Raw genomic sequence first — 26,441 nt, 5'->3', positions numbered from 1 at the left:
TCCCCCATGATGACATTAAATAAATGATTATTAACTAAGACCTTTGTTTTTTAGATGCTGTCTAAATTTGCTCTTAGTTTTGAGATTTGGACAAGATCTATAGATATTTTTCCACTTTTTTATTGCTTAACATATCAGACTTTCTACTTGATGGGGCACTTTTTAGGATCTGTTTGCAGTTACTTTTAATTTTTCTGGTTTTTCTTTTAGTCAGTGATTATGTCTTCATACATCTGTTTTTGTATCTGTACCTTTATGACTGCGAGGCGTTCCGTGCTGGTCACTTTAAGCTTCCTAAGGAATATACTGAGGCTCTGTCGTATTATCTGTAGATACCTATAGGTTGGCTAAAAAACTCTACCTACTGGGGCAGAGTTTGTGTAGTACCAGAAAAGCAGCAGCAATTAGAATATTTGTATGCAGAAGCACAAAGTATTTAAAATTCGTAAAGTGAAAGTAGAAGGTAGGAATAACTCAAGTGTACCTTTTACTGTAGCCTTTCTTTGAATATTCTCTAGAAGGTCAAATCTATTTCAAAAGTGGTCTGTGTGCTTCCTTTAACATATATACAGGTAAACTAATAAATTCTAGAATGAGAGCTGGTGAAGATCTAATGGTTAAGTAAATTGTCCAAGTTTACTTATTTGTAGAAGCAAAATAGGGATTTAAACTCAGATTTCCTTAAAATATATGTGATCCCATTAGATTGTGCTGTCTCCATGTGTAGTCACGCTATACTTCAATAACAAGGGCTTTCCCCTGAACTAATTCAGAAGTATTTCTTAGTCTGTTTTTCATTTCTATTAGGATGTAGGTCCTAAGGAACTAAGGACTCTAGATCCATATGCCATCTCTCCCCTATCCCCCATGCTGACTTAAATTATTGTAATCTTCATTGTTTTTTAAAATAAAGCCAAATAGAATTTATAAAATAAATACAATGAAGTAAAAAATAGTAATTTAATCTGACAAACAATTTTGCTTTGAAACTAGATTGCCAAGGTTAGGTTTAATAGAGAGATCTTTTCTCAGGACCAGTTCAGTGCATAAGATTTTTCTTTGGCCTTAATAATGTTGATACAGAGAATGTCTTTTGTATAAATATTTGCATAAAAGTAGTATTGATAACTTGTTTACTAGTTCAGGATAATCAGACCTCAGAATGCCAGCAAGCAGTCTTTGAACATAAGATTTACGAAAATGACATTGAACTCCGTAAAGCTTTTTGTTCACAGGTTCGCCATTGGTGGCACAACTGAAAGCTGTAATAAATGGGGTGTCAATCCAATTATTTCTAAAATACAGAACAGAGTTCCTCATAATTTACTGGTATGCTGTTTGCAATTTAACTGTTTTAAGTTGATAGGTACAAAAATAAGAATCCTCTGCTTGCTCTATTAATTGTGATATTGACTATTGGGTTGCATATTCCTGTGCTATCCAGACATCTGATTCTTTTTTCTATGATTTTACTATGTAAAAATCTTGCTTCTTGTGTCTTTGACAGCACTTGGGAGTAGCATAATAATAAATACAAATGCTAAATGCAGGCATTAAAATCTGCATTGCTGTATCCTCGAAGGTCAAATTTTATACATTTTTTAGGTTAGCACTTCTATGAAAAATTTTAAGTTCTCACAAAACATATATAGCTCCATGATCTGTGGTCTCCTTTTGGCCTCACATTTTGTCCCACTGGTGCAGAAATGTGGTCCTGGTATCTCTCCCCCGGCGTCGGTTTCCCACTGCATGCGTCTTGTCTTTCTACCCTCTGAGGTGCGGGGTTCACGGGGGTGGGGGTGGGAGTGCAGTGGGATGCTGGAGATGGCCCCTGGAATCCGAGGCGCCGGGCGGCTCCAGGCTTGGCCTTCCGAGCTGCTGGGATCGAGGCTGAGTGCAGCCGACACCGAGGCGCCCGGGCCTGCGCTCGCCCCTGCCGCTAAGGGTCGCCACCTGGAACTGGAAGTCTCGGCCCGCGGCGCGGCTTGAGGGGAGGGGCCTTCTCACCTGGGGACGGAGAGGCTCCGGCAACCGCGCCCAGGTGTGACCGTCGGGGGGCGGGGCCGCGGCCTGGGGAGCTGCTTTCCTGGCTGGGTGAGGGGTGCCCATGTTTTCTCTCCTGATTACCCGCTAGGGACGAGCCCTGCTGCTGCTTGGGTGTGTATGCTTATACTTTCGTCTGCACACAGTGCCTTTACTTGCCTTTTTACTTTCTGAAATAGGAAGTTGAATTCATGATTCTTTTTCTTTCGTAAGGAAAAAGGATATTTAAGACTATAAATTTACCTTTGATTATAGCTTGGGCTGCACCCAAATTTATTGTATTTGTAACGTTATGCATGTATATACCTGACCAGACAGCTTTATTTTTCTTGTTTTAGGTTGTGTTAAAGCATGTTCATTTCTGCTTTAATTGCATTTCATCAGAGAATTTAACCATTATAGGTTTTTCTTAAACAAATGTTTGATATTTGAAATAGTCTTTTTAAAGATGTAGCATGTATGTTTATTAATTTCATTTGGTTAGATGAAGTCCTTTTACCTTATTTTTTGGCCAGATGATTCAACAAATTGGTAGAATTGACTACTGTAATTGTTTCTATCAACTTCTCTTTACATTTTACTTTTTTTTTCTAAAACAAAATATTATTTTGTGGCTGTTATTTATCAAATAGGTCAGGTTGATGTTGATATATTTGATTCTTATCAGTATAAAATTAGTCTTTATCCTGCATAATGCCTTTGTTTTTTTTGAATCACGTATTTTGCTTTGCCTGACAATATAGCCACTTAGGCTGTCAGTTCATGGTTTGCCAGTTGAATGTTATCTTTCTACATCTTTTTATTTTGTATCGTTCTGTGTTGCTTTTAAATGTATCTTTTGAAAGATTCAATAGAGTTAAGTATTTAGATTGATGGTTGTAATTGAAATGCTTGGCTGTTTTAAGGCAAAATTTAAAAAATGTCATTTCTGTTTTTCTGTTTACTTCCTGCAGTGATTTGCGGTTCAGAATCTTATTTTATGAATGTTAATGGTTATAAATGTTGAAAATTTAAAATTTTTTCCCTCACACTCCCCATTGAAAATGAAGTTTTTGCTTTTTTCTCTTTGACATGATTAAATTAGACTAGACTATAAAGCTTTTCTCTTTTTCATTGCAAAAAATATTTCCTTTGTTAATTCCAACTTCACTCTTAATCTTTTGGAGTCTTGGTTATGCTCCTTTAAAAATGAATTTTCAATTTTTTGAAATCCTGAGTATCTGAAAGAGACTGTTATTCCCTTCAGACTGCCACAGAACTTGGCTTGGTGTAGTGTTTTGTATTATAATTATAATCTTTTCTTTTTTATGATCTAGAAACATGTTCTTCAGAATTTTTCCAGTTTATGGTATCAGAAGAAAAATCTTATTTATTTATTTTTGTTGTTTTGTTTTCAGATTTACTTCTGCATAATCCTTTTTTCTTTATGAAAGCTTTGGGATCTTTATTTTTAATTCTTTTCCTGCTCGTAGTGGTTCTACATTAGTTAGTTTTGTCTGGAACACCTTGACCACTGTCAGTCTCCAGTCAGGCCCATTTAAAGGTCTGGAGAAGTGGGGGTTTTTTTTTTTTTTAATGTTATTTGTGTTTTAAGAAATATTTACCTTCTATGTTTACCTTCTTTACACTCTCTTTATCAGGATCTAGTAATAATCAGATAATTTTTGTTTTCTGCTCTTAATTTATTATCTTCTTTGTTATGTTATTTATTATCTTGGAAAATTTTTTGCAGAATTCCGGGTGTCTTTCTCAGCTTGTTATCCAACTTTCATCTGCTCTTTTACTAATTTGCTCTCTATAATACTTTGTTATGTTATTTATTATCTTGGAAAATTTTTTGCAGAATTCCGGATGTCTTTCTCAGCTTGTTATCCAACTTTCATCTGCTCTTTTACTAATTTGCTCTCTATAATAGTTTGCTATTCTCTTTTAGAGTGACAATTATGTATACTATTGCTGAGAATACTATTGCTTACTTAATTTTTTTCTTCTGTTTTATGGAGTCACCATAGCATGGTTGAAAGCTTAAGCTGTGGAGTCAAATTCTGCTTTTTTTAGTTACAAGATATATAATCTTTGATAGGTTGTCTGACTTCCCTAAGTCAGTGCATATAATGTTAATAGTACTTACCTCACAAGAATGTTGGATTCAGTGAGATGTTAATCTAAAGTGCCCAGCATAATGCCTGTTATAAGTACCCAAGTAATCATCATGGAGATTTTCATAGGAAGGTCTATCCTCTGAGCCATGAAGCATGATCCTTGTCCTCTGCTGTTAAATTCTTTCATAGTTCTCTGTAGTCTTTAGTCATAATTTGCTCATTTATTTAACATTTGAGAGCTCACTATGTGTGGCCTTGTGGTGGAGGCTAGAGATGCTGGGGCAAATAGGTGTGCTCTCAAGGGGCTGTCAGTCTAGTGGGGCTACTCCCTGGTGGGGTTGGAGCAAGGGTGGTCTTTTTAGGATCTTTGTTGTATGCAAAGGTCATTCTCAGGTAGGTTTCTTTTCCCTATTTCTGTCCCAAGAATGCCTGTGTGTTAGTATATTATCTATTTTTAGGAAGTTTTTATAGGGAAATAATTTCAAACTTTGAAAGTTGGAAAAAATAAAAATAATAACTATGTCATTTACCTAGATTTACTTATTGTTAGCATTTTATTATCATTGTGCATGTCCTCTCTCATTCAGTGCATGTTTGTGTTTCTATTAATCTATCTCCTGCCCCCCCTCCATTCAAGGTAAGTTATGTACACTGTGCCCCTTTACCCCTAAATATTTGAGTGTGTGTTTTCTAATAATACAGATATTCTTACATAATCACAGTACTGTTATCAACTTCATAAATTTACATAGTACATTTTCATGTAATCTACTATTCATATCTCCTTCCCCACCCCCAGGAGGTTTCAGTATCTAGTCTAGGGTTAGGTTTTCCATGTAGTTGTCACGTCTCTTTTGTCTCCTTTAATCTCGAAAATTTCCTGAGCCCATCTTTGTCTTTTTGATATTGACATTTTTGAAGAATAGAGTTCTTTTCCACATACCTGTATTTTTGTTGTTGTTGTTTTTTCCAAATAGAACTTTCCTCATTTTTTCTGATATTCCCTCATGATCAGATTGAGAGTTATGCATTATTGGCCAGAATCTGCCTAAGTGAAGATGTGTCCTTGTGTTGTCACAGCTTTTCCAAATAGAACTTTCCTCATTTTTTCTGATATTCCCTCATGATCAGATTTAGAGTTATGCATTATTGGCCAGAATCTGCCTAAGTGAAGATGTGTCCTTGTGTTGTCACAGCTGGCTGCACACGATGCTTGTCTGTCCCTCAGGGATCTCCTGGTCAGACTGTGGCCAAATTTCTCTGGGCTTTTTTCCTCCCTTGTAATCTAATAAGGCAGCATGTGAGGAGACAGTTTAAGACCATGTGGATATCTTGCTGCTTCTCAAAATTTATTCCTAGGCTTCAGGAACCATTACCTGATACATTTTGACCTGTTCGTTGCAAAATGATGCTTTTTCAATGCTAGCACTCCCTCCACATTTACCAGTCAGCCCTCTGCATTCTGTGCTATGTAGGAACCCTCCTTTCTTCCACATGTTTAAATTATTTATTATTGATTTTGACTCACGATTTCCTATTATTTTCAATAATTTATAATTCATTACTCTATCTAATTATTTTTGTGCTCAGATTGTCCCATATTTGCCATTAGTTGCTCCTTCAAGCTGGCTCCTATGTTCCTGTGTAATGCCTTCATTATTTATTTGAACTCTTTATTACTTTTTGGTATAACCAGATGTTCCAAACTCATCTCTTAACTTCCCTTCTTGAACCCTGGAATCAGTACACTTTTCAATAAAAGGTTCTTCTAGTTAGGATTGAGTACTAGGTGTGTTCATTGCTACTGGGGGGGTGTTTGCCTCTTCACCCTTTCAGCAGGTGGGGCTAAGAAATCCATGCATATATATACGTAAACACACAAACACACACATACACATTCACACATAAGTATCCATATACTAAACTGTATACATAGTTTAGAATACCTCCAGTTCTGATCCTTCCCCGCTGAGTTCTTTGCCTTTTCCCATTCTTGCATATTTATTCTTTGATAGTAAGAATCCTGGGTCCCAGCAAAATCAGCATGTACTCAGTTGCTCAGTTCAGTAAGAAAATCTCCTTCTTTGCTCTCGGTAATAGGTTTTATTCCCCTTTCTTTTCTTACTGATTTAATTTATAAAACATATACGACATTACGATAGTAAGAATCCTGGGTCCCAGCAAAATCAGCATGTACTCAGTTGCTCAGTTCAGTAAGAAAATCTCCTTCTTTGCTCTCGATAATAGGTTTTATTCCCCTTTCTTTTCTTACTGATTTAATTTATAAAACATATACGACATTAACATACTTTCAAAGGCCAAAGTTATATAAAAAGTTCTACTGAGATTTGTCACTCCCTCCTGTTTATCACCTGTTCCCCATTTCCCCAACCTCTTGTCACTAACTTCATTGTTTTCTGGTTTGTCCTTCTGTATTTTTTTTCTAAGGATACACAGATATATTTGTGTTCTTTCACTCTCCCTTTCTTACACTGAAGATAATATACTGTATATGCTTTTTTGCATGTTTCTTTTTTTGTGTAATAAAATCTGAAAAACACTTCATATCAGTTCACAGAGATCTTCCTCAATTTTTAATAGCTGCATAGTATTCCACTATGTATCTGTATTTACTCAACCAATGTCCTATGCTGGGATATTTGAGTAGTTTTTGATATTTTGCATTACAAGTGATCCTGCATTCTATAACTTTGTGCATATATGTTTTTCAGTTGTTGGTAATGAATCTACAGGATAAATTTCTAGAAGTAGGATTACTGTCAGGGGGTAGATGAATATGTAGTTTTGTCAGATATTGTCAAATTCCCTTTCATGGTACTCGTGGCACTTGGCATTGCCACCAGCAGTGTATGAGATAACTTCTTTTCCTACTTCTTTGCCAGTAGGGTATTTTGTTCAGCTTTTAAATGTTGCCTTTCTTATGGGTAAATGTAGTTTTAATTTTAAGTTGTCTTATGGGTAAAGTTGATCATTTTGTCATATGTTTAGGGGTCAGTTTTTAATCTCTTTATGGTTTTTTCATGTGTTTTGTCTGTTAGTGAAGATTTTGGTGTTTTTTCCACCCGATTTAAAAGTTCTTTATAAATTAGGCCTTTATCTGTGGTATATGATACAAATTATTTTCTTCCACTTTGTCATTTGCATTTTGACATTGCTTATGCTATTTTTTGCAGTACACAAAGTTTATGTAGTCAGATCCATCAGTTTTCTGTTGCTTCTGGATTTTTGAGTCATAATCAGAAAGCCTTTCCCTACACTGAGTTTATAGAAAAGATCAGTTTCTTCTAGTGTTTGGATTGTTTCATATTTTACTTTTAGATCTCTAATCCATTTTGAGTGATGCTTGTGTATGGTGTATCTTTTTTCTAATTGGCTGTTCATTTTTCCAAAAACCATTCATTAAAAGGACTGTCTTTCCCATTGACTTGAGATTCAAGACTAGAGTTTAGATTTGGTTGGGTTTATTTCCGGAAATTCTTTTCCATTTCATTGATCTGTCTGTTGACATACCAATACCGTACTGTTTTAATTACAGAGGCTTTGTAGGATCTGATAATGTTAGGCCCCCTTCAGAGAGTTTCTTTTTCACACGTTTCTTTGCTGTTCTTGTGTGTTTATTTTTCCATATGAACTTTAGGATCACCTTATCTACATTTATTAGAAACCTCACTGGAAATTCTATTGGAATCACATTAAATTATTAATTGATTTAGGGAGAACTGAAATCTTGATGATGTTAAGACATCCTAACTAAGAGCAAGAGAGGTCTTGGCATTTGCTCAGTTCTAGTTTTGTGTCTTTGGGGAGTGTTTTACAATTTTTTTCATATAGATTTTGATCATTTCTTAAGTTTATCCTTGATATCTTACTTATTTTGTTGATGTTATAAATGGGGTTTTCTCATTCATTGTATCTTTTAGCTGGTTATAATTTGTGTATGTGAATTCTATGAACCTTTGTATGCTAGTGTTATACCCTGCTGCTTTGTTGAATTCTTTTATTGAATTTATGATCAAGTCTTTAGGATTTTCCAAGTATACCTTCTTGTCATTTGCAAAAAGAATTTTATTTCTTCTTTTACTAGTGTTTTGCCTCTGTTTTCATTTGTTTCTGTGTTCATTGGCTCCAGAACCATGTTATATAGAAGTGGAGACAGTAGGCATCCTTGCTTTATTCCTGGCCTTGATGCAGATGCCTCTAGGGTTCTGCCATAAAACAAGATGTTGCCCTTAGAATGGAAGTATGTGTGTTTATCACATTAGAGAGATACCCGTCTATTTTTGTTTTCTCAAGAGTTTTTGTTAGGAAAGGGTTTTGATTTTTTCTGAAGGCTTTTTAAGCATTTGTTGAAGTAATTTATCTTTTCTTCTCAGGCCTATTAATGTGTTAAACTTTATTAATAAATTTTTCTAATATTCAGTTTTCTCTGCATTTCTTGTGTAAACCACACTTGGATACAGTTTATTACTTTCTTAATGTGCTAATGGAGTCTGTTTGACAATATTTTATTTACGATTTTTGCATCAGTATTTTTAAGTGTATCCATTTTAAATCTGTAAGATTAGCAGATCAGTGCTTCCTGGTAGTTTCTCTTTTTGAGTAAGCATCCCTTTCATATCAACCCAGCAGCTCAAAAAAAAGTTCTTTTTATTAGTGTTTTTGATTGGAAAGTTGGAGTGGTTAATGCGAACCCTACGATTTATCATCAGCCCTGGTGTGCCCAGGATTTTAACGCTGGCCAGCTTGTAGGCTCAGAAGAGGTTTTGGCTGGCCCTGCACTTCATGAACAGTTCCACTTTGCTACAGCTGGGGCCACTCTCTATCCTGAATATAGAAGGGGTTGTCATTGGATTTTGATGTGGAATGATTATTTTCACAGTCTCAAGCACCAAGTCATATGGTGTGGGTCATGCTGTTTCTTCAGTGAGAGTTCTTGTTTTTAGTTCTGAAGCTACCAAGAAGCAAATGGAATTCTGTAGCAGCCCCATTTTGCTTTTTGCCATAGTGGGTTGAGTAGACATATTCCACAAAAGTTACTTCCTCATTCTGGAATACGGTTCTTTTTTGAAGTTTGGATTGCTATGATCTTGGTTTTCTTTCTTCCACATTTATGTTTTCCTGGATGTTCCATCCCCTATTAACATTTTCCTGGAGGATTTAGTGCAAATTTTAGGTCACATCAGACATTAAAGCTTAATGTATAATCCACAAATGATTCATTGGTTTCAAAAAGTTTCCATCAGAATTGCAATTATAAATGCGTAACAAACTGTTTTTGTTTTTATTTTCCCTGGTGTTTAGAATTGCAGAATATGTGTAGAGTGTGGCACACGTTCTAGTTCTCAGTGGCACCATAATTGCCTGATATGTGACAATTGTTACCAACAGCAGGACAACTCATGTCCTTTCTGTGGGAAGTGCTACCATCCAGAATTGCAGAAAGACATGCTTCATTGTAATATGTGCAAAAGGTAAGAAGATATAGTTTATTCCATTTAATTGTTTTATTGGTTATTTTATCCTTGTGATCATTTGCTCTACCGTGTATCTTTGAGTTTCTAAAATTTTATCACTTCAGTAATCCCTTTAGTACTATGTGCTGTTATAGATGGAATTAAATTTTGTTTTTATGGGTCTGAAAGGCATATGAAAGTGAATGGACAAAAGGTAAGACTAGACCCAAAATGAGCCTAAAAGGGAAAAGGAGGAATTAGCTTAAAAATGTGGAAATAAAAATATTTCAGCACAGTTAATGACATTTGCAAATGCTAACACCCTTTCAAAAACCTTTGCCACTTACCAACCCTTATAACCTCTCACTTCTCATCCTTAACCCTTCTTATATCCAGTTTTGAGCAATTGCCTCTCCTTTCCCTAGATGTTAACTTGACTCTAAATTAGAAATCTTTATTTAAATATACTTATTACTGCAGATGGGTTCACTTAGAATGTGACAAACCAACAGATCATGAACTGGATTCTCAGCTCAAAGAAGAGTATATTTGCATGTATTGTAAACACTTAGGAGCTGAGATGGATCCATTGCAGCCAGGTGATGAAGTGGAGATGGCTGAGCTCACCACAGGTAAACTTGAGAATGTTTGTTTTTTAACAGTGCTGTGTCATTCAGTCACCAGTATGTTATTTTAATCATGAGGGAATCTTCTGTATCAGATTCCATCTTATTCTCAATTTCTCAGCCTCTAAATGAACTTGTTATCTTGGTCTACTCTGAATCTGATGGCTAAAATCTAATCTAACTTCTTTAAGACATTTCTCTTAATGTTTGAATTCCAGGTCTAGTGTGCTTTTCTTCACTCATGCTTGTTAAGCCAAGAGTGGAAGTTCCTTAGCCTTTGGGCATGTGACCTAGGTTGTTCTTTTTAATCTGGGTTATCTTGCTCTAAACAGGTTTTAGTTTTGTAACATCCTTCTTAAATTTAATCACCTCTGGGTCCCAAAATTTTCTTTAGGTATGGAATATTTCTAATAGCATCCTATTGTTATAATAAGATTCTTAGAGGGTAAAGAAAATAGACCTGCTTATGTCTTTCATTATAGCAATTTTCGTAAAAGTCTTATTTCGTCATCTGCAAGGAGTTTAAGTAGAACCATCTTAATCATTTTTGTTTAAAAATCTTTAGTGCTAATATTTCATTTTTAAGATGCCATCAGTATACAGTTGTGGAATATTCTTTTAAAATAATAAAATGCCAGTTACCTTTTAATACAAATTATAATTTTCATTTTTTTTAATGTAAATATATATTTGGTTCAAAATAGAAAAACTTGAAGAAAAACTTAAAATATTTTTGGTGATAATTTACCCTCACTAGAACATAATTGTTGACTTAATTAACAAAAACAGAAAAACTCATTCTGAGCTAAAGAATAAATAATTTTCTGTTAAGATTATAACAATGAAATGGAAGTTGAAGGACCTGAAGACCAAATGGTATTTCTGGAGCAAGCAGTTAATAAAAATGTCAATGGTCAGGAGTCCACACCTGGAATTGTTCCAGATGGTAAGAATGTTTGTATAATGGATATACTGTATTTTTGGAGAAAATATATATAAACAATGAATATGTGACTATCTACTAAAACTTGAGTATCCTGAATAAAAATTAGACAAGATATAGTCACTTAGGAAATTGTTTAGAAAGGAGATTTTTAGTAAAATAATCTCAGGCAGAAATTAATAGGAGAAAGGGCATGTGTATATTTTTACTTCAACTGTAATCTAAATTTAATCATTAGTACATACTTCGTTTGGGGATAAAGTGATTTTCATTAAAAAGCAATTTTTTTTTCTCTTTTTAGTTTTACTTGTAATTGTTAACTAGAACTGTTGCTAATTATGTATTTCATGCTGAGATAATGAAATTTATTGTATTAGATTGTCTCAGTGGTCCTATTGAGGGTTATTTAAGTTATTTCATTGATATTTCAATTAAGCTTTTTGTGGTATTGATAATAGCTGTTACTGTACTTGAAGATCTGGAGCTAAGGAGAGACCATAATTAGGGGAAAACTACTTATTAAATTTAATTGCAGTCTCAACTGAACGTTTTTGGTATTATGTATGAGGTTGTGTGTTAAATTATATAGTTTGAGTGTATACATAAAAAGCATCTGAGATCTTTTGAAATTTATTAAGTTCACATATAACAACTCTCCTTAAAAGTTATACCTCACAGGGCTGGCTCACTTGGGAGAGTGTGGTGCTGATAACACCAAGGCCATGGGTTCAGATCCCTATATAAAAAGTTATACCTCACAGGGCTGGCTCACTTGGGAGAGTGTGGTGCTGATAACACCAAGGCCATGGGTTCGGATCCCTATATAGGGATGGCTGGTTAGCTCACTTGGGAGAACGTGGTGCTGACAACACCAAGTAAAGGGTTAAGATCCCCTTACCGGTCATCTTTTTTTTTTTTAAATTATAACTCACAAAGATGTAAAGTGAAGAAAAACAGGAAAGGCAATAATACAGCTTATCATAGTGCATTAAACAAATTCCTAATTTCATCTTTGTATCCTACTTACTAATAAATAGTTACATTGTGTTTTGTGCTTGTATTGGAAATTGACATTTAGTAGCAGGATAAAACTCTTATATGAATTACTGTGGAGGGAGCAGTGTTAAGAAATTTTGACTCCTTGCTAGAGATTCTGTAAATGTGTTATTTGTAGCAGTTCAAGTTCACACTGAAGAGCAACAGAAGAGTAATTCACCAGAAAGCCTTGACACAGATGGTCTTCTCATTTCTGGTAAGCAATAGGTTCATATTGTCTAATTTGATTGAGTTACAAGATAATGCCTTAGTGGTTGCTATGCAGATTCAGGTTGTTGTCTATTAAATTAACTTTTCAAATAAATTATCCCAATGACATTTTTGCAGTTGCTATATACACCTTACAGTAAACTAAATCTAAGTGATTCTTTTCTTGAAAAGAATTGGCAATGGATCTAAAGGAGGTTAGTCTTTCTATACAAGGGTTTTTTTGTTTAAAAATCTTTAGTGCTGTCAGACGTTATTTTATGTTTTTCCTTTATCCTCAACCATAGTCTTTCAATAAAGCAGGAATGAGAAGTGAGATTTCATTTTGATATCAGAACTTAGATAAATTTTAGTCACTGATTGGTAAATAGTAAATGCCTTTTATAGAGCCACTTAAGTCTCATGTCAGTTGGACCTCTAACTTTACTCTTAATTAAGATTGGATTAAAGGTTTAATACACTAGTACCCTTATTTAGAATTTACCAGTCAGAGTGTCTCTATATATCTGATATCTAATTAAGTTTATAGACTTGCTAAGCTAGTCTGTTAGGTTATAGACACTGTGGAAGAATAAGGATTATACCCAAAAAATGTTTTGTGTAGGTTGGCCGGTACAGCTAAGCAAAATAAGTCTTGGTGGTTAGTAAATCTTTTCTGTCTCTGTTCATTATTCATTTGAGTCTACGGAAGCTTTGTTATATCTGGGTGTCTGCTAGTGCAAAGTATCTTTACATTCTAGACCAGTTTTCACTGATTCTCATTTTCCTCTCTGTAAAATGAGTATAATAACTTTGCCTACATAATTTCCAATCCTTTTATAAGTGCTTAAATTGTAAAACAACATATATGTATAATAGAATTATACTAGCAATTAATTGTGTTTTAGCATTCTTACCAGAAACTATCTTAAACTCTGGGAATTCTACCATGGCCATGCTTTCATACGGTTTTCTGGTCCATGACTGATTCTTATCCATAACTCTTGTGCATTTTGACTTTTATTAACATAATAATTGCCTTTCTTGGTGAATACCTTCTGATTTAAGTCATGGTTTAAGCAAATGTTTTATACGTGTTCATAGTTAGAAAATTTTATATTAATATATACATTACCATAAATATTCTGAATTTTGTAGAATCATCCCCAAATAAAATGAACACTGAATTGGAAACTCAGATTTCTCATGAAGTCAAGAGTGAAAAAATGGAAATGTCTTCTAAAGCGATGCATGTTTGTCATGAAGATCAAGATGAAGACAAAATGGAAGTGACAGAAAACATTGAGGTCCCTGCACACCAGCTCATTGTGCAGCAGGAGGAGCTGCAGTTGTTAGAGGATCCTAAAGCAGTGGTATCCAAAGAAGAATCAAGGCCTCCAAAATTAACCACAGACTCTGTCACTGTTCCACCAGAAACCTTAGTGTCCCCGCGTGAGGAAAGAACTCTGTTACATTCTAATGAACAGTTGGTTATGGAAAGGGTACAAGAAGAAATGGAACAGAAAGAAAATTCTGAATTTTCCACTGGGTTTATGAACTTTGAAATGACTCCTGCAACTGAGAGTTGTATGAAAGATGACTCAGGCCAAGGAGACAAATCTATAAAATCATCATCTGAGACAGACTCATTGTTTTCATCGTCAGCAGACACGAGCAAGGCATATGTGTCTTCCTCTCCCACCCGCTCTTCAGACTTGCCTTCACATGACATGCTGCACAGCTGCCCTTCAGCTCTTGGTTCTTCTGCTGGAAGCATCATGCCAACCACGTACATCTCAGTCACTCCCAAAATTGGCATGGGTAAACCAGCTATTACGAAAAGAAAATTTTCTCCTGGTAGACCTCGGTCCAAACAGGTAGGGTGATTTTAATGATGCTGACAGAAAAGCTGTTGGAGAAATTACATAAAATAAGGTGTATGTGTAACTTTGGTTTGGGAAGACACGTTTTCTATCCTCAGGTAGGACTTAGATGTAATATTAACTTCTGTGTTTTGGCCATTATTTTAAAAATGCTGTTTTTCTTAGACCTGAAGTGATCTTATTTGGAATTTCAACTAAGTTGGGACATAAAAATGCCATCTAGAAAATACTTAAAAAATTTTTTAGTTATGTGCCTCAGTAACTGTACAGCCTTAAACAATCAGTAAAGTTTTGGGTATATAGTAACTAACATTTTTTTCTCTCTAATATATTTATCTGTTTGGTATTATTTATTGCATATATTTTTAACTACACAAGTATCAACATTTGTGATGGGAAATTTTCATGCTGGGGAATTTCTTATTTTGATGTTTTTATTAATTGCTAACTATTTTGTGGGTTTTTAAAAAAATTTTTCCAAGTTAGGACCTGTTTCAGTAGTTTCATTAAAAAAAAAAAATCTTAGAATTCTATTATTCATCTTCAGGAAGTGAAGGGAACTCTTCTCATGATTGTTGTAAGTGGTGTGGATTCTGCCATTGAAGGATGAGTTCCTGTTCTTTTTAAGTGGAATTGAAATGAAACTACATGACAAAATGAAGATACTGTAGCTAAGAATGATTTATTGTTACTTTCTGAAGTGTTCTTTTTTTTAAATGGTAAGATGTGGAAAAGGTAGAGAAGTGCTTAGTCACAATAGTATTTTGTAGTTTTAAGTCTCATGATTTAAATGGCTTCATGATTAAAGTTTGACTTTTTATAAGAATAATATCTTGATCGTCTAATTTTGGAATTGTAAAGTTAGTTAAAAAAAATCTGTTTTACTTATGTGAAAATTAGTTTCCTCTAAATAAAACCCAGATATATTATATTCTCTAAAGACAAGTTACACCAAAGACAAAGCGATTGCCACATGGAATTTAGCTATTTCTCTAAATACATATGCAGTAAACTAAAACATTCTTATATATACCTTTGTCTAAGTATTTTCCTTGATATTTATTTCTGCTCTACCAAGAGAGTTTTTTCTTCTCAAACTAGTTCTACTTCCCAGTAAGTCTTTTCCTGTTTTGTTTTGAATAACTATATAATAATTATGTAGTTCCAACTTTGAAGACTGTAGTAGTGGAAAATTGAGTTTCAAATTTACTGTTGGTTCAGATATTTACATTCTTTAAAGATACTGTATCATAAATAGTTTTGTTAAATTTTACTAGTATCTCTCCTTATTTGGAGACTTTTGTTTCAACTGAGAAAACAGATTCAATATGTATTATTTTTCTATTGACTTATGTTCCAAAATAGCGCGTGTACGTGTGCGTGCGTGCATGTGTGCGTGCGTGTGGGCGTGTGTTTCTTCCTGGCTTTTCCCATCTTATGTGAGCCACATCCTGATATTTGCTGTTGCTTCTGCTGCATTGTTTTTGAGTTTCCAAATCTGGTAATATTCTGCTTTCTGTTTAGCTGCCACCCTCTCATTACTACTTCATCATTTGTTGCTGTTCTCATAAGCATTTTGTTTTCCGTGTTTTTCCTCCCTTTAGCTTTTTAGTCTTTCAATCTTGATTTTAGTTATGTAGCAAACAACCTCTACTTGGTGATTTGTGACTTGCTAATATGCTACTGATATTGGGGAGAGTATGAATTGAATAGGACATGGCGGAGGCACTGGGACCACAACTTCCAGGGAATATTCTATACCAAACAGGAATGTGTATATTCTTTCATTGGAAATAATGAAGTCCATTATTGTTACATGAATTTCTTTGTGTTACACTTCTGGTTTTATTTAATGTTTCTTTTACATATTCTTGGCAGTGGGGAGTGGCTGTAAAATGAGATGGATTTTTGTGATAATTATTGTGATGTGAACAAGATTCTTGGGTTTCTAGCTACTTTCTGTCAGCATCACAGGTGTTTCCATATTTTGTTGAATACATCAGTTCTTTGGTCTTTACCAGTGAAGTGAATACCATCTTAACCAAAGAACTGGGAAGTGGTCAGATCTTTATGTTTAGCTTAATGATTTTCTAGCACTATATAAACTTTTTAAGAATTCATTACAAAATTAAAAGAATAATTTAATTAGAAACAAAGGAAATCTGAAAGATTTCAAGGTTGATGTGATAGCTAGTGATTGAATTATCAGATATTATTTGGAGATAAGTTAGTCAGTAGAAGGGTAAGCCATTGCTGTCCAATATAAATATAATACTAACCACATATGTCTACAAAATTAAATGAATAATTTAATTAGAAACAAAGGAAATCTGAAAGATTTCAAGGTTGATGTGATAGCTAGTGATTGAATTATCAGATATTATTTGGAGATATGTTAGTCAGTAGAAGGGTAAGCCATTGCTGTCCAATATAAATATAATACTAACCACATATGTGTAATTATAAATTTTCTAGTAGTCACACTTAAAAAATAAAAAGCAATTGAAATAAATTTTAATGTATTTTATTTAACCCAGTATATTCAAAATGTTATTTTAGCATTTAATCAATATAAAAATGAGCAAGATATTTTACAGTCATTTTTTATGCCAAGAGTTTGAAATCTGGTTTGTGTTTTATACTTAAAACACATCTCAGTTTGGACTAGCTACATTAGGAGTGCTTGGTAGCCATATGAGTAGTGGCTACCTTACTGGACAGTGAGAGGCAAAGCATTTTGAAAAATATAAAACATTAGTTCCAGAATTGTTGGTGAAATTAAAAGAAATACCAAATGAATTCAAGATTGATAAGTTAAGAATGTTGCTATGCTTTTATTATTTTTAAGGATTGAAGTAGAACTATTCTACTTTCTCCAGTTGCTCATAGGGCCCATTTTAAAACAGATAACTACTAAACCATATGTTGTAGCAACAAATCACTGTGCATATTTTCAATGTACATTAAGTTATCAAAGTACAATCCATATATATAACCAGTATAAGTGATTTTCTGAATCTGAGACATCTTGACACAGAAAGTGAAATCTATATCTCAGGTGCTGGGAGTCCATTATCTGTAAACCATACAGAATTATTTTTCCTTTACAGGAGGTTTAGTAATTGAAGTTCAGTGTTTTATATTGTACTTATAATGTGGAAAATTTTAGGGGCTATTTAGGGAGAAATATAATGCTTATGTTTTTCATGAGATATTTCAAATATATCTCAAACATATACTTCAGAAACTTACTGACTACGGGAGTAGTAACAAATTTTTATGATGGTTGTGGATAGAAAAGATTCTTTTTTTTTTTTTTTGGTTTTTTTCTTGCCCATTTCTGAAACAGGATTTCATAAAGGTAAGGACAAAAAATTAGGGGTAATAGGTAGTAGGGGAAGGAAATTTGTGGGAGCAGTAATTTGGACATTGTTTCATACAGATTGTCCTAATGAACTAGTTGTATTTTCTCATTTTTTTATTGAAGTTATGTATTTATAAATATTTTGATATTCCCCTATTCGGTATTTTTGTAGGTATATTCACATTGGGACTTGGGTTTAGAAAACTGGTCATTGACCCCATCACATATTGCAATCAGCCGGGGGCCCTTTAAAACATGATTTAGCCCTAAATCAATTAAAATACAACCTGTGAGGTTCTTCTTTAACCTTAAAGTGGAGTCCTGAATTAGAAAAATGTGCTACTCGTATTTTACCTTTTTTAGTGCATTAAACATAATACTACAAGAAGTGTTCTTAAAAAGTGAAAAATAGGGGCCGGCTCGGTGGCACACTGCTACAGTGCGCCGCTTGAGAGTGCGGTGGTGCTCCTGCAGAGGGTTCGGATCCCACATGCAGACCGGTTCCCGCTCACTGGCTGAGCGAGGTGTGGGGTCAACACCGAGGGTTGCGATCCCGTTGCCGGTCCCGGTCCGGTACAGGTGCAACACTGAGGGTTCAACACCAAGGGTTGCGATCCCGTTGCCGGTCCCAGTCCGGTACGGGTGCAACACTGAGGGTTGCGATCCGTTGCCGGACATGAAAAAAGACAAAAAGGAAAAAAAAAAAAAGTGAAAAATAAGATGGAAATTTTAATTTATCGTATCAAATCATATCATTTATTTTTATATCAATCTTTATTCCGTTCCACTCATTCCACAGTTGTATTTATCCATTGTAATTTGGAAATTCTGAGATAATAATCTTAGGTCATCTTGTATTATTTGCCCTATGTGAATAATCATATTTTCATATTTTGTGGAAAGATATTTAGTACAGTCACATGACTATGATCTGCTCAGACACTCTTGTATACTAAATGCTTTCAAGGTTGTATTGAACATTTTTATTCTGTGAAATATATTTTCTTATGATTTGTGGTAAACATCTCAAGAAAATTTCATGAAAGCAAACATAGGTACTATATATTAACTTTTAGACAAATTTTGAGAACTTTTACTTTATTTTTGATTTTTACTTTTCCACCATTTCTTGCTAACATCATGTATTGGAAAATTTAGGAATAAGTTCTAAGACTGATATCTATTGAGTGGTTTCATAGAGAAGGTAAAATTTCTTCAGTATAATAGGATTCCAAAGGTAGTATTTCATTAGGTCATAACCACTTTCCCATTAGTTAACTGTTTTTTTAAAATTTTCATCAGTTTCAGTAATTTTATTATGAAACATAAGATGTTATAACATACTTGTGTACTGCAATAGCATTTTAAATGAGGTGTTTTAAATTAATGTATCAGTTTCATCATCTATTCCTGTGAGAGAAAAACAGTCCTCCCAGAATAAGATGTAGAGCATTGTAGTTTTAACAATTAATTACAAGTAGGCAGTTTCTTTCTTTCTTTTTTTTTTTTAGTGGTAGTAGTCACTTTCTGGTTTGTAAGCAAATTCCTTAGCAAAAAGTACTGAAGTCTTTCGGGTTTTATTTTGTTTTATTTTTAAAATGAAAAAGAAAACTAGATCTGTAAATCATGCTGTCTGAATAAGGAGAGATTCAGTTCTTGGTAAGTTATTTCTTACCAGTACCAGATTTTAATTAAAGGAAGTTTGATTATGTCATATCTAGCTTTTAAATAAAATAAGTGCGAATTTTTAAGCCTTGCCTTATATAATGTATGCACAATGACATCATTTATTTCTTTAAGAAATGTATATTTCTTTAAAGGAAAAAAAACTACCTTGGATAGTTTTTTTGTTTTTTTTGTTTTTTTTTTAAAAAGATGACCGGTAAGGGGATCTTAACCCTTGACTTGGTGTTGTCAGCACCACGCTCAGCCAGTGAGCGAACCGGCCATCCGTATATGGGATCCGAACCCGTCGCCTTGGTGTTATCAGCACCGCACTCTCCCGAGTGAGCCACGGGCCGGCCCTACCTTGGATAGTTTTAATTGTACATTCTTGGATACATAAATGATAAAACCTGTACTTCAGATACTTTGTCTTAGAACCTATTAAAGAAAGTTTTATTTATAAATAGAAATATGAGTTACTTCAAAATGTTCATGGAAAAATAGAATTAAAAGATAATACGAATCTTTCTATGAATTCTTTGAAGTACCCTTGTATATTCCCTATTCTTCTTTATGGGCAATAAAGATACAGTGTGGCTACCAGCAATGATTTCCACATGAATTCTAGTTTAAATACTATGCTGCCCCTTTCTTTCGTTCTTTCTTTTGTTCTTTCGTTCTTTCTTTCTTTGTTTCTTTCGTTCTTTGTTTCTTTGTTTCGTTTCTTTCTTTCTTATGTATTTATTAAATTTAATTTCATTTTTATTAGCATATTCATTATTATAAATCATACTTATTCTTTAGTTCTTTGTTTCTTTGTTTCTTTCTTTGTTTCGTTTCTTTCTTTCTTATGTATTTATTATTAAATTTAATTTCATTTTTATTAGCATATTCATTATTATAAATCATACTTATTCTTTAAGCCCCTTATCCAATCTCTCTCCTTCCCTCTCCCCCCTCTAATAACCATAGATTAGTTCTCTCCATCTGATTGATTAACTGTTCCTCTGTTGATTTGTTGCCTAGATGATCTGTCCAATACTGAGACAGGTGTGATCAAGTCCTTTTTAAAAAGTGACTTTTTAGAAATATTTTGTATTGTTTGTACTTATTTTTACTAAAATACTTGGAAGGATTAATAAAAATTCAGCATGAAAATTTTCACAGTGCAATTGCTTATATTTAACCCTTGCCCTTCTGTTACTGTCTGTGACATCGAACAAGTTTACCTTGTAAACTGTGCCTTCATTTCTTCAGTTGTAAAATGACATCATATGGTTGTTGTTAGAATTTAATGACACATATCAAGTACCTGACACACAACAGATGCCACTACTTTTTTTCTTGAATTGCAGAATAATGCAGATATTATTCTGTGAAAACAGAGACTTGAGAAGGATATAATAATTGTGTATTAAATGTAGTTCTGGAGTGATGGTATTAAAACTAAACATATTGAATAATAAGTATTTGTACTAAAATATACCAATGAAAATAATTGCAGGCCTTGACCATGTCAAACACTGGTCACACTAAAATATGTAGTTGGTTTCCCAAATTCAAAGCCACATAGTGGTTGCACAAGTTTCTCAAACTAGTAATCAGCCCATTAAATACAGTGTGTGTGACGTGCTACAGTAGAGGAGACCACAGGAAGCCATGGGAAAGCAGAGGAGTCTACAGGGAAAACTCAACACAGGCTGCACATTTAGGCATGTTATTTTAGAAGAAATGAAGATTAAACTATTGCTACTCAAACTGTGTGGCCTGCAGACCAGGGACATTACTGTCACTTGGGAGTCTGTTAGGCAGATTCTCAGGCCCCACTTTAACTTTAGTCAGAATGTTTAAGATCCCCAGACACACTAAAGTAGAAGAAGCACTCCTCTCAACCATTGTGAAGTGATAGTTTTAAACCTAGAAGATGTCTAGCCCTTTGGAGTGCCAAGATGAAGACACATGCAGATTAGAAGCACCACATTTTCCCTTTAGTTTCCTTGTGCCTGTTGTGATATTTCTGAAACTGTTACTAAACCGTTGCTAGCATCAACCATATATGTATTCTGAAATTATTGAAGGCTAAAACTATACATCTGTTTCTATAAATTTATAGTACCTTATTAAATCACGATCAGATCTAATTTCTTATTCTACCTGATGTTGAACTCAGTTTTGTACACAAAACTTTTTTTATGTAGAAAGAATTCTGTCATAGAAATGAGATGTCTGCTACTGTAGCCTAATGTACACTAGAGTGAGTACATTATTTATCAAAAAGACAAATGATACACTCTTATGTTTTCTGTTTTTCTTATTAGTTATCTTTCTGCTTTGTCTCCTCAGTGTTTTTACTTTCTCTAGATTAAACTCACTGTTTAATAACAACTTTGCTTTTGCGTACGTGTGTTGGGAGACGGTGGACTCAGGGTTGACTTAGGGTGTGGAGGTGTGAAGTTTGCCTGTGAGACACCAAACCTTCTCTGGCTGCTCCCAAAACTGAAAGTGTTTCTTGGACTGTAATAGTGATGCTGATCGTATTTACCAGCAGCAGTGGGGTTTGACTTTTAATAGAAGAGTTGCCCGTAAGAGCCTCTCCTCCACCTGCCACTACTGCTCTCATTTCCCTGCCCCCGCCCTCATAACACCTGTGTAACTTACTAGGTTGATAAATTTACCTGAGGAATTGGCCTTGAAGCAGAAAGAAGCTTAACACCAACTTTAAACAATTCTGGGGTTGGGCCAGCCCGGTGGCGCACTCCTACAGTGCGCCGCTTGGGAGTGCAGTGGCGCGCTCCCGCCGAGGGTTCGGATCCCACATACAGACCGGTTCCCGCTCACGGGCTGAGCGAGGTGCGGGCGCGGGCGCAACACCGAGGGTTGCGATCCGTTGCCGGACACGAAAAAAGACAAAAAGGGAGGAAAAAAACAATTCTGGGGTTAAATAATTATTCTTGGGATCTAATTCAATTTCTGCCAGGTAGTATTTTTAAAATTTCTGTAGGATTTGATAGCAAATTGGTTCTGTTTAGCTCTTTTTACAATTTACAGTCTCCTGATAGCTACATTTTGAAGTGTTTTGCTTTTAATTCAGTTTGGAGATAGTTTAAGAATAACAGAGCATTGGATAGTTTGGTAATTTTATTTTTATAAGCAGGCCCAGTGAGGTAGTGGCAGCTGGGGGCAGTGAAGTGCGCAGAAGTGAAAGCATCGGAGACAAACACGGAAGACAAAATTTTTTGAATTTACTGATGATTTGGATTGAAGGACTGGCAGGGGAGAGGAACAGCAGGCCCAGTGAGGTAGTGGCAGCTGGGGGCAGTGAAGTGCGCAGAAGTGAAAGCATCGGAGACAAACATGGAAGACAAAATTTTTTGAATTTACTGATGATTTGGATTGAAGGACTGGCAGGGGAGAGGAACGAAGGGCCAGAAGAGAGTGTGAAAGGAAAGAACAAATCCAGATAACGCCCAGTTTTCTGGCCAGAAGACTGGCTGCCATTTATAAGGATGGGGAAATCAAGGAGAAGAAACTGGTTAGATGTGGTGAACTTAACAAATTTTATGTGGCTAAATGGAAATGCTAAGAAGCGAGTTGAAAATCGCACCAATTTGGAGATCTCAGAACAGGGTAGAACTAGTAATGTGAGTGTGGGAGATAACATCTTCCTAGATGATGTTTAAAGCCGTCACTGTGAATAATGCCAGCTGGGATCTAGGCTTCAGCCCTGGGAAACACCAGGGTTTAAGAGAAGTCAGGTGGAGGAAGAACTTGCATAGACAGTGGAGGAATGTTAGCAGGGAGGTCAGTGAAACATCCACAGGTGTGCTATCACCAATCTAGTAGAGCTTCGTGCCAGATGTTAGGAACTTGAATAAAATGAGCACAGAGAAATGGCTTTGGGCAACACAGATGTTACCGAAGACCGTGAAGACCTGGACTGCTACAATGAGGAGGAAGACACGGGCAAGTCGATCTGATAGTGGGAAAGTGAGGTCATTCACTCGCAGTGGTTGCCATTCCAGTGAAATCAGCATAGCGTTAGCTGAGCTTGGGGAAAGCTAGGTTTGTGGGTCAGGGAGAAAACCTAAGACTAATCCTGGAGGGTGAAAAAAAAGTGTTTGCTCGAGAGAATGAGTTGGATTGGTGGGCTTCAAATGTGTGTGGTTTGAATTTATGAATTAAAAGGGAAACCAATTTCTCCCTTGTGTGGTTTTTCTAAAAATACTGTTATTCTGTTAACTATCTCCTCCCCCAAAGAGGAGTCAAGCTGTTATTTCTGATTAATTCCTGGTGGGATTTCTATGTAATTAATGGGATACTACTTGTTAGTTTGATAATATTCTTCAAACCTGGTAAGTATTGTGTACCTTGTCTTAAGTTTTGGTTATTTAATTGATAAAATTACAGCATGCATCGTTGAATTACCTAATTTAAAACAGGTTCTTTATTGTTTGACATTTGTTTTGAGTTTTTCTTTAAAAAGTTACCTTTGTGGAGTAAACATTTTTCTTTATGCTGCTTAGCATCTTCATCAGATTAGTTCAGATTATTGCTGAATGTGGTTATTTGGAAGTTTTATTTTAACTATTTTACTAAGACACTGTTTCCTGTATAATTTATCAAGTACTTTAGGCATTTTAATTTGCAAATTTAGGACAATTTGCTTTAACATTTCTTCACGTTTAAAATTAGTCCCTTGGATGTAATCTCCATAAAATATTAGTTCCCCCAAATCAAAATCAAAACCAAAACCCACAACTAATGGTCACTGAAAGAAAAAAGTGATTAAATGCAAAGGTTATCATGGTGTTTGCATCTTAAAGTTAAGTTACAAAGTAACTTCCCACAGTTTGTGTGCATCTTTTTTTTGCTCTTGTTTCTCATTACATTTTTTTTTGCCTACTGGTTTGGTTTATAGCAATAGGACATAACTTTTTTTTTAAGGTTATATCCCTTTCTCCTATTAGAGTGGGATTATCTTTAATTTTTTGGTGCTATAATTGCAGTTCGTGAGTCAACGTTGATGTCATACAAACCTTAATCTTAATATTTCTTTGTAGTGATGTTTCAACCAGAATAAAATATTTAATGTAACTTGTAGCTACAGACACTTAAGTATAAAGTCACTGTAAGTGATAAGCTTATTTTCCCTATGTTGAAGCAATTTGTCCTAAATTTCCATACGTTTGCTTTGTTTTTGCTGTTCTAAAATTCCTTAGTTGCTGGCTTTGACCTTTTATGTTGCTGAGTTTTATACATCTTTTTCTCACCTGCCATATCCTAGGGGGCTTGGAGTACCCATAATACAGTGAGCCCACCTTCCTGGTCCCCAGACATTTCAGAAGGTCGGGAAATTTTTAAACCCAGGCAGCTTCCTGGCAGTGCCATTTGGAGCATCAAAGTGGTAAATAAATTGCATTTACATTCATGTATCGTTTCTTTCTGTTTTGTTTTGTCCTACTGGATATTAAGAATTAAATCTTTCTTTTCTATATTCAGCTTCCAGAGCTACTATTTTAATCTAAAATTTTTAATGTAAGGAAACAGCATGCTTGCATTTAAATATGTGGATTTAGGAGGAAGTTAAATTGCAATTTTACAAGTGTAAATTTTTAATACCTCTTTTTATGGTTGATTCCTTTTGTTGTAATTACCAGAGTTGGTATGAGGGGGAAATTCTTGTCACATAGGCCGAAAGGTAACAAGGACTTGTTCATTTGTGATATAAGATTTTGTTGCTTAGAAAAGAACAAAAGAGAAACTCCATTAATCTATTATGTACAAATGGAGAAAAAATACCAGAATTGCAGCAGATTTCATTGTCTGTGTTAATAACCTCAAAATTGTAGGGTGTTTTTTTCCATGTTATTGGTGGATGACTCTGCTAGTCCTTGAAGTAGATTAAGTACTCTGATGCATGTTGAAGGGAAAAAAAATTAATTTGAAAAAGTGTTAATTATATCAAAATTTAAAATACTTTGACTAGAGAAGACATTTTTCTTCATCTTCTATATTTAATATAATTCTGGAATAAGGCTGTTTTAGATTAATCAAGTATTTCAGGGGTGTTCTAGATTGTACTTTCTTACTTATGTCATGCTTGGAAGAATAATTTTTCAGTTCACTTTGATATCATCCAAGGTATTGAGATATAAATATTTGTTTTCAGTATAAAAGATGACTTGATAGACGATTTTGTAGCAAATACCACCAATTTTCACTTATCTGTGTCATTGGATGTTGGGGAAGATAAACTGAGAGGTTACTATAGTCTTGATTTTTAATCACTGACTTAATTTTAAAAGAAAATTTTATATCTATTTAAAAACAAAAGAAACTGTCCAGCTCTACCGCATTCATACCTTGTTCAAAGAAACTGATGGACCTCTCAAGGGATCTGAAGGAGAGCAGGGTGAGAGAAGAAAAGGAGAGGCAATTTGAAAACTGGAAGCTGGCTTAATTAAAACTGAAGGGAAAAAAGGATTCCCCTTCCCTTTTGTTCATGTGTATCTGTTTTGTGCTCACAATAGAACCATACATTTTTGACTTAGAAACCATTCTGCTAAATAAGGAATGAGTTCAACATTTCAAACTATGGTAAGTGATATTAGTTGAAGATATGACATATTGTTTAACTTGTTAGGGGAAAAAATCAGAAAGGATTTTCCTGAGTGTTTTAATAATTTTAAGTATATATAATATGTCTACTTGTGTAGATGCCAGGTTTTTTTTTTTTCAGGGGTTAATACAAAAGTCTGAGTATAAACAAACAAACAAAACAAAAACAAATCCCTGTTACTTATGTCTTAAATATGTGTAAAGATTTGTATTGTCTTTTAATTCTATTTTTCCATGAACTTTTTGAAGTATCTTTGTATCAGGGGATTTACAGTGCTTTCCATAGGATTTTTCTCTTGTGTTGGGTAAAAAGTCAGATAAATTATTTCTATTTCAAATATTTATTGTCCAGAGATTCAAAACAAAGCTTTTACCCTCTTGTCAACTTTCCTAAAATCTTCAAATAATTTTTTTTCTCTAAATACTATGGTTGAATGAGGTAGACAGTTTCAGTTTATAAGACAGCTACTGAATAGTAGAT

At 34.6% G+C, this 26,441-nt stretch overlaps 1 protein-coding gene across 1 annotated transcript in view; it reads left to right on the top strand.

Annotated features, from left to right (window-relative positions):
• The window catches only part of KMT2C (lysine (K)-specific methyltransferase 2C), a 180,843-nt gene that overhangs the window by 45,130 nt on the left and 109,272 nt on the right, over positions 1-26,441 (top strand). The window contains exons 6-11 of the mRNA XM_008583232.1: positions 9,468-9,637; positions 10,100-10,251; positions 11,078-11,191; positions 12,363-12,440; positions 13,589-14,307; positions 24,627-24,746. Of these exons, the coding sequence (XP_008581454.1) occupies positions 9,468-9,637; positions 10,100-10,251; positions 11,078-11,191; positions 12,363-12,440; positions 13,589-14,307; positions 24,627-24,746 (1,353 nt within the window). The remainder of the gene's footprint in view (positions 1-9,467; positions 9,638-10,099; positions 10,252-11,077; positions 11,192-12,362; positions 12,441-13,588; positions 14,308-24,626; positions 24,747-26,441) is intronic.

This window comes from Galeopterus variegatus, unplaced genomic scaffold (genome assembly GCF_000696425.1).
Source record: "Galeopterus variegatus unplaced genomic scaffold, G_variegatus-3.0.2 Scaffold2861, whole genome shotgun sequence".
In the NCBI taxonomy this organism is placed as follows: Eukaryota; Metazoa; Chordata; class Mammalia; order Dermoptera; family Cynocephalidae; genus Galeopterus; species Galeopterus variegatus.
The sequence above is the reverse complement of the archived record's forward strand: the minus strand, read 5'-3'. Positions and strand labels throughout refer to the sequence as shown.